We start from the raw sequence: 9,379 nt of genomic DNA, 5'->3' as shown, positions 1-9,379 counted from the left end.
ATTATCAGTGGTCACTGTACTAAAAATGATGGAAACCCTAAGTACTAATACACTTTTAATCAAATAATAAGCACACGTGTCATTTTCCTCACCATTTTCTGAAACGTTTGTGAAATCACTGCTCTGAAATGTGCTGATGTCACCCTGTGTCACGTCCTGCTGGTGTTCAGGAGTCGTGAGTCATCGCCAGCGCTGGACATATTGTTCAGAATATCATACTAACTGCACATTTTCTGTGTCAGTAGATGACCTAGTGATTACACCGCATAGAAAACTGTGTCCCACAATGCAGTGCGCTCAACCTTTCATTCCCCGAGTGAGCAATGATCAGGAACTATCATGTTTTCACGTAGTATTTAAATTGAATAGCACATTTAGGAGATTTTGTTTTTGTGTTGTATTTGTATTGAATAGCCATGTGCACTGGAAACATGATTAAATAAAGATTATTGGAGTATGTTTTATTAGAAAATATTATTTGCGTTGAAAATAAGTATATAAAACATTTATCGTATTTGTGACCCTGGACCACAAAACCAGTCATAAAGGTTTATTCAGATGATTTCTACATGATCTGAAAGCTGAATAAATAATCTCTCCATTGATGTGTGGTTTGTTAGGAGGACAATATTTGTCTGAGATACAACTATTTGAAAATCTGGAATCTGAGGGAGCAAAAAAAATCTAAATATTGAGGAAATCATCTTTTAAAGTTGTTCAAATGAAGTTCTTAGCAATGCATATTACTAATCAAAAATTAAGTTTTTTCTTGAAGAGTGTTACTGATCAAAGCTTCTGTTGTTGTCATTAGTTTGGTTGGTCCTGCGACTTATAGTCAGGTGCGACTTATTTATCAAAAATTAATTGGACATGAACCAAGAGAAATGAACCAAGAGAAAACATTACCGTCTACAGCCGCTAGAGAGCGCTCTATGCTGCTCAGTGCTCCTGTAGCATACCTCTGAAAACATTAACTGAAAACAACTGAAAACTGTTAACTGAAATATTAACTTAAAGACAACTGAGAAAGACTGAATGCAAACAAAATGCCCCCCAAAAGAAAATCCTGTTCTGCAGATTACAAACTGTAGAATATGGTAAAATATGCTCCGATCTGATAGGTGACAGGAGCACTGAGCAGCATAGAGCGCCCTCTCGCGGCTGTAGACGGTAATATTTTCTCTCGGTTCCTGGTTCTAAATAAATGCGACTTATAGTCCAGTGCGACTTATATATTTTTTTTTTCCTCGTCATGACGTATTTTTTGGACTGATTCGACTTATACTTAGGTGCGACTTATAGTCCGAAAAATACGGATTAAGTTTTGATAAATTTACTAAATATCTTCATGGAACATGATCTTTACTTAATATCCTAATGATTTTTGGCATAAAAGAGAAATGGCTCATCTTGACCCATACAATGTATTGTTGTTTATTGCTACAAATATAGCTGTGCTACTGATGACTGCTTTTGTGCTGCAGGGACACATTTTTATTATAAAAAATAAAAAAGGTTATTATGACTTTTTGTTTATATCTCACGATTTTGACACTTTTTCTTTGCAATTCTGAGAAAAAAAACACAAGATATAAAGAATTTTGCTTATTTTATTTTTCAGAATTAGCTTACAAATGTAAAGTAAGCTGATATAAGCTAAGATATAGCCTAAATAGAGACTACTGGAGTATGTTTTACTAGAAAACATAAAATAATATTTCAATCTTTCTACTTCACTGTCTCTCTCTCTCACTTCGCTTCCTGTTCACCTACTGTCCTATCAAAATAAAGGCATAAAACACTGAAAATAAATCTTTAAAAAAAAATTCACATTTAATTTAATGTGTTTCACAAACATTGGATTAAAAAAGTAATTGTGAATTAATCTTACAATTTTGACTTTTTTTTATTCTTGCATTTCTGAGAATAAAAAGTCCTAATTATATAAAATAAACTCACATCTGCAAGAAATGAGAATTTGACATTTTATTTTTCATAATTAACTTAAAAATGGAAAATGTGCTGCATGCATTGCTAAAAAAAAAAAAATGGTGTTTTGCTAGAAAATAATTACTTTTGGACTTCAAAATTTTTTAGTTGACGTTTCTTTGTAATAATTTGTGAACCTTGCTATCAAGTTTCTACACCAGTTGTTTTACACTGCACTAAAATAAGCTTAAAATAAGTATATTAAATGTTTATCACTTTCTGAAAAAACAGTATTCAGTGTAGTGTAAGTAGTCAGCAACTATTCCACTCTGAGAGGCCGGGGATTATTTAAATAGCATCATCGTCTGTCGTGAACATTTCAGATGTTATAAATATTCTGATTATGCAATGAAATGTTTTCTTACTCCTACACGGCGGCGGTTTTTGGATTGTGCCGCTGTAGGCCTCGAGGACAGGCGCTTCAGGGCTGGGCGTTTTATTTTACATCAAACATCTCAGACGATTGGTGTTTATACCCCTCTCTTACTTCCTTCTGAGGTTCAATTAATAATCCCTGCACAATCAGATTTGAGGGCTGGATGTGAAAACAAGCAAGTCTCTCGGGCCTCTCCTGTGTCCCCGGAGGTTTATGGGATTGTTTTTGTTCAGCGAGGTGGAGGGGGGTTCCGGATCTCGTCCTGTTGGTCTCTTTGTCTGTCGTTTCTAACCGCGCTCGGCTCATTGCTCTGGCTCAGGTCGTCTCTCTCACACACTCCTGCTCATCTTGAGGCTCCATGCAGGCACAAAAAAGTCAGAATTGCAAAATATAAAACCAGAAGTTTGGGACAAACTCGCAATTCTACGAAGGAAAGTCAGAATTAAGACAAAGTCGCAATTACCTTTTTTATTTATTTTTGTTCCGTGGTGGAAACAAAAAAAACAGAATTGCGAAATGTTTATATTTAGCCCTTCTGACTGTTTTCATCAGAATTGCTAGCTTATATATCTTTATTCTGAGTTTGGGTTAAAGACAAAAATGGGTTTTCAAGCATCAAAACAAATGTTTAATGCAACTAAAAAAAGTATAATTTTTTATTCTGAGCAAAAACTAATGACTATCATACATTTCTACCATCATTTACAGAGAACACTAAACAACTAAAATGTCAGTGTAACAATAGTTCATATACTTAAAAAATCTTGTCAGGCGTTTATAGATAAAGAATCATTAGATGACAGTAAAAGACTATTTAAGGATATCCGTTCAGCCCTAGAATTTACTAATCTTTACCACTATTCTTCAAACCACTAGGTTTTACCCATTTATTAATAGTTATTAATAGCTTTTATTATTTGTATTTTATTATTTATTTATTTTAATAATTAGTTTTTTGTTTAATTTTTTGTTTATTTTTTTGTTTTATTGGTCTGTTACACTGAATGACAATAGAACATTATTTCACCCATATGTTGAGATCTTATTTTCACAAAGTTATCAGAAACAAAGTAGACACTTTACTTGCATTTAATGTGCTTTCTGTGTATATAAAATCACTTTTGTTAATTATATTTGATGCAGACACCATTTTTTTTCCTCCGTAAAGTAGTTACAGTAGTGAGGTGTTGGGAAGATTATGTGCTGAATTGATATCTAAACAGTGCCACAATGCACATGATAATAATGGTTGTTCTAAAATAGTCTTCATTATTGTGTTTTCAAATGTGACCATGACATGTTTTTGTGAGATTCATCCTACTACGCTGAAGTTCTTGGAGTTTCTAAGAATAAGAGTTTTGAGAGATGAAGCAATATCTGTGGTATATATTAAAGGCTATAAAACAAATAGGTGTGGCTATGTGCATGATATGACTGGTTCACTAACCTGTTTTTCTGGTCAAGAGTCAGCTTGCCATTAGAAATGATTAATCGTGTATTTCCGTTCTTGAGCATTTAAAGGTTTTGCAACACTGTGTTAGTGTAAAAATAAGGACATTTATAGGTGATGGTCTTAGATGGCTAATTGTAACCTAAATCCAAAACAATACAAATTGCATTTTTTGTCATAAACATTACCTGAAATAAAATATAAAAAAGTGCATGTTTTATTTCAGCTAGTTGCCAAGGCAACATTTCTCGTTTTCAAGTTGAAGTGCTAAAATAACTAAAACTTAAAAACAATTTTTTTTACAGTAAAAAAACCCAAAAATGACTAAAACTTTGTAACGATTGTGGCTCGGCATCTTGACACTATCTTGACTGTCGGTTTCCAAACAATGGTAGACGGGGGAGTGTCAGAAAACCAGGATTGTCCTTGTTTTTTTGAGTCTAATTGGTGCTGCTAGTGGCTTTTGTGTCGATGCATAGAAGCGCAGTATTATTGTTAATTAACCTTTACTCTGTCCATTACTGTCCTTATGTTTCCCTCTCGACTCTTTTCTGTAGGACTGGGCTGTTTTGCCTTCCAGATGTTGTTGGAAAATCCGAAGAGAGCCTCATATTGAGACCGGACTGTGAAGTCTCGAGTGAAGAGGCTTCCTCTGAACCCGTTAGTCAGCCGACGGAGCCACCAAAAGATGAGAACACGGAGCCTGAGGTGGGACATCCCGCCCCGGTACCCATCCCAGTGCAACCGGGCCAGCCGACGTACCCACCGTACTTCGAAGGCGCCCCGTTTCCGCAGCCCATGTGGGTCCGGCACACATACAACCAATGGGTACCCAAACCACCACCTCGTCCAGTCAAGAGGAAGAAGAGACGAAGTCGAGAACCTGGAAGGATGACCATGAGCACAATCCGACTGAGACCTCGGCAGGTGCTGTGCGAGAAATGCAAAAACACACTAAACAGTGACGAGGACAGCAAAGATGGACCAACGGTGCCCAAGACGTCTAGGAAGGAGAACGCTCCTCAAACCGAGGAGGACACTAAATCAACCCCATCCAAGAGGAAGGATGACGGAGACAACAACAACAAAGAGTCGAAGAGAAGAGAGGACTCGGCGGTGTACGACAGCAAGCGCTTCCGGAAGGACAAGAAGGACGATGAGAAATTTCCCGGAGGGGGCATCATTCCCCACAGTCCTGTGATTAAGATCTCCTATAGCACTCCACAAGGTAAAGGCGAAGTGATGAAGATCCCCTCGAGGGTTCACGGTTCTGTCAAACCCTTCTGCCCCAAGCAGCTTCTGCAGAATGGCCACAGAGAGCAAAACGCTTCCAAGGATTCCCAAAAAGTCATGCAATCTCCTGTAGACGCCATCCGAACAGGTCTTACGATTTCCATTCCCAAACTCAAGCTCCCAAAGTTGAGTAATCCGGATGCCCCTTCGCCCAAGATACGCTTGAGATCCCGGGATGACGGAGCGGAGCAGGTGTCCGTGTACGAAGCGGAACTGGTGGACGGCGTTCGGAGGAAAAGTCCTAGAGTTCCCAACTCTCAGTCTGAAGATGGTGCGGAGAAGAATTCGCTGGAGCTTTGGTCAGGCGAGGAAGTGGAACGGCACAGCGACTTGACTTTACTCATCAACTTCCGGAAGAGGAAAGCGGACTCCTCGACGCTCTCCGTGTGCAGTAGTGACAGTCTAGACGAATCCAAGTCCTTCAGCTCAGACGGAACGTCGCCGGAAATCTGCGATCTCGCTCCAGGCGACGATATCTCGGTCTCGTCTTCCTCTCAAGGGGAAGGTAAGACTGTTCCGCCTCTAACTGTACGACTGCACACTCGCAGCATGACTAAATGTGTGACCGAGGAAGGCCACGCTGTGACAGTGGGTGATGTTGTTTGGGGGAAGATCCATGGATTTCCTTGGTGGCCTGCGCGGATACTCAGTATTAGCGGTACTCGTAGAGAAGAAGGCGAGGTTGATGCTCCTTGGCCCGAAGCTAAAGTCTCCTGGTTCGGTTCTCCCACCACCTCCCAACTCTCGGTTGCCAAACTCTCGCCGTTCCGCGAATTCTTCAGGTCACGCTTCAACCGCAAAAAGAAAGGGATGTACCGCCGTGCCATCATGGAGGCCGCCAAGGCGGTGGGACACATGAGTGCCGAAATCACATCTCTACTGGCTCACTGCGAGACTTAGGTGAGTCTCTAGTCTTTCCTTGTGTGCAATGACAAGCAAAGCATGCTTCAGACTCAGGCGCTCTGAAAGTTTGATCTTTGCCCAGTGTTGGCGCTGTTTCTCTCTAGAAGCGATGAGTGATCAAATTATCTTTGTACTTTTTAAAACAAGAGTTGCTTTCCGGTAGTTTGTTGTTATTCCATTTATTCTGTTTCTTTTTTGACTGCGAAACAATGGTCCGGGCAAGTGTTGCCACCTTGTGGACCGGAAATTGCAATTACAATTAAAATAAAAATAAAAAGTTTTGCTTTATTTGTAGGGCAGCACAATTTGGCCCAATTCTTTATAAATGCTGTATAAATATTATTATCACTACTAGTGGCACTTTCCATGAACGAGAATATATGAAAAGCATTATTAGACAGTCACAATTAGAAAATCACAATAAAAATTATGAGTTGCCTCATTGCTGTTATATATGTATTCTAAGTCTGTTGTTCACATTGGTTAATTTTTATTACCACAAAAATATTATCTGATTACTTGATTAATCATCAGAATAATCAGCCAATTACTCAATTACCAACACAATCGTAAGTGACAGTCCTAATAATATTTTATTGATTTTAAAACATTTATTTTGACTGAGATAAACTCTAAAATACACAGTGCATATATTTATTTATTCAGTTCGCAGCCTTTGCAATTGCACTATGCTGTAATGTGATTTTAATTTTATTTGGATTAATCATGCAGCACTAATGTCTGTAGCACTAATAATTTGTGTATTCGCCTCCAAAAATATTAAAGGCGCGTGTGTGTTCTGAGTGTACAGAGTGCTCATGGATAGAAAAAATCAGGCAATGCACGTACGCACGTGTTAATATTAAAATTTGCATCAGGTGCACCTTAGACAGACACTTGAGTACGTGTATAAAGACAAAGTGTACTTTGAGCTTTACTGTTTTTTTTTTTTTTGCATTCTTTTAAAGGAATAATTAACCCAAATTTTTATTTATTCACTCACACATCTTACCAAAACCGTAAGACTTTTCCTTCTTCTGTGGAACACAAAAGTAAATATTTTGAAGGTGTGTTGATGCTGTTCATTTCGCTGTCTTAAGTACTTTTAGGATATTTCAATAGTGCTTTGATCAGGGCTTTCTCAATCTTCTGTAGATGTATGATAAAGAGCAGCGTGAACATCCTTCTATACATCTCCTTTTGTGTTCCACAGAGGAATCTCATTCAGGTATGGATCGCATGGGTACATCTCTTGTGTTTTTAGGTGTGCTTATTTTTTACATTTCCAAACGTTATTGAAAACAGTAGGCTTTGTTTCTTTGAGCATAGAAACGTCTTTAACTTCCCAGTTGGTTCCCATGGCCTCAGTTTCTTTGGAGATTGCTAGGTCACCTCATGTTTATCGAGGATCAGATGCTGTCTTGGTTCAATATTGGCTAAAGTTCACAAGCCAGTCCCACTGCCAGTGTTTACACTCCTGAATTACCATCCAGCCATATTTAGTCAGATCTAGACTGTGCTTTGCATGACTACATATCTGCAGATCCAAACTTCAGTACATTGTTAGGCATCATTTGTGCATTTTTATGCATGCACTGTTATGAATGATTTATGCTTGTTTATGCATGCATTTTTATATGCATCTTTAGTGCATTTTTATGCATGCATTTTTGTGTAATTTGTGCATTTTTAAATGCATGCACTATTATGAATCGTTGTTTATGCATGCATTTTTATGCATAATTTGCGCTTGTTTATGCATGCATTTTGATATGCATCATTTGTGCATTTTAATGCATGCATGTTTTTTTTTTTGTATCAATTTTCAAAAAATATGTTTTGAGATCTTTTTTTCAAAACTCCCAATGGTTTGATTTTAGCATGTTCTCAGATAAGCATATCTATGCGCAGTTCATGCAATTACTGGGTTTAAATAATGCAATTAATTGCATTATTTTTATCCATACTGAATACTGTTCTGTCTATTCATGTATCTGTTTGATTTCTCTCCACAGAGGACGAGGACGGTAATGGACTGGGTGTGGTTGTGGTTTTTGGTTTTGCAGGAGGACAATGAAATTGTGTTCTTGACGGAGGGAGAGTTCATTTGTTTGGGATGTATTTATTGAGGGTGCTTTATTTCCCTCCACATGTGGCTGCTGGAAGAAATGCGATGAGCGGACTGTGTTCGAGGGGCCATGAGGAGAATGTGGGAACCTCGGAGCGAACAATTTCCCTGTTTGTCTCTCCATCTTTTGTTTGTTTGTTTTTTAGGACGTACATGATATTAGAACAAGTAGCTCGACACTAAATCGGAATGTATTTATTCACGAAAAAAAAACACTTGACTGGTGACTGGCTTCCTGTAAGATCACACTGCTGCTGTTTCTCATGACTCTTACATCTGTTTAGGATCTGAATGGAACGGACTGACAAATATCCATATTATAATACAAAACGACAAGTCTTACTGTGTCTGTTTCTTCAGATTATGAAAATGTGAAATTCCTTTTTGCATCATGTAGGTCTTACACCGTGCAGTATGTCAGTTTGTTTGTCACTTCACTTTCTCTGTCCTCTCCAAGAAATATATCTCTCGTATGTCTCTTTTTCACTCTGATTATATGATGTTTTGCTTTAATTATTTAATGTGTCACGTTAAGAGAAGCACTTTATCCGTACCTTGGTGGCCTGCTGTGAACACTAACTCGAGTTTGCAGACTCTCGGAGGAGCCAACCCATTGCTTTTGAAGTGATTTTTAATTTTTATGATGGAGATTTCAATTAAAGGATGCTTTCAGGAAGTTGTGTACACTGTATTCTCACATTTAGCCCGGTTTACATTGCTTTCCTCCTTATGAAATGTTCCACTGGAGATCTGGAGAGAACTGTGCGCTCCTATGCACCGTCTCTCTTATTAAAGCATAAAAAGCAGTGTGTTGGTGATCATGTGTTTGCTGAGACCCGCGGGACTCGAGTGTTTCTAGAGCTGCGCGCCGCCGGTCGCAGGTTTGGGTGTGTTTTTCCAGCTGGACTTTCTGCAGGCGTCGAGCACTTTATATCTGCTGCTGCTCGACACGCTGGAGTTTTTTTTAATGTGCTGTAAATAGAATAAAATATAAAAGCAATGTCCTTTCTTGCAATGTTCTTTTGCACGTGTGGGTTAGTTTCCAGACACCGTGAGCTAACTGAGGCGCTCGCTGACCTCTCGTCTGCTGTTTGCTATCAAACCCGAAGCTTTTCAGAGCTGTTGCCTAAACAAAGCTTGTGCCTTTGTGTTAAATGTGAGCGTGTTGACCGCCGCAGCAGCTCAATGGAGCTTTTGTTGAGGCTCAAACGAGTCGCTTACGTTCACAAACATCATGTAC

At 38.7% G+C, this 9,379-nt stretch overlaps 1 protein-coding gene across 2 annotated transcripts in view; it reads left to right on the top strand.

The window, feature by feature from the left end:
* The window catches only part of LOC122147298 (PWWP domain-containing protein 2B-like), a 9,287-nt gene extending 1,219 nt beyond the window's left edge, over positions 1-8,068 (top strand). Inside the window, exons 2-3 of one of the 2 annotated variants that reach the window (XM_042769570.1) lie at positions 4,373-6,008; positions 8,027-8,068. In XM_042769570.1, the coding sequence (XP_042625504.1) occupies positions 4,373-6,008 (1,636 nt within the window). In that variant the 3' untranslated portion in view covers positions 8,027-8,068. Of the gene's footprint in view, positions 1-4,372; positions 6,009-7,166; positions 7,186-8,026 lie in introns of those variants that run through there. The other variant, XM_042769569.1, reaches the window with a different exon arrangement.
* Positions 8,069-9,379: the final 1,311 nt, after the last annotated feature.

The sequence above is a fragment of the Cyprinus carpio genome, chromosome A13 (genome assembly GCF_018340385.1).
Source record: "Cyprinus carpio isolate SPL01 chromosome A13, ASM1834038v1, whole genome shotgun sequence".
Classification (NCBI taxonomy): Eukaryota; Metazoa; Chordata; class Actinopteri; order Cypriniformes; family Cyprinidae; genus Cyprinus; species Cyprinus carpio.
Note: the sequence above shows the minus strand (reverse complement) of the source record. Positions and strands in the feature narration are given on the sequence as shown.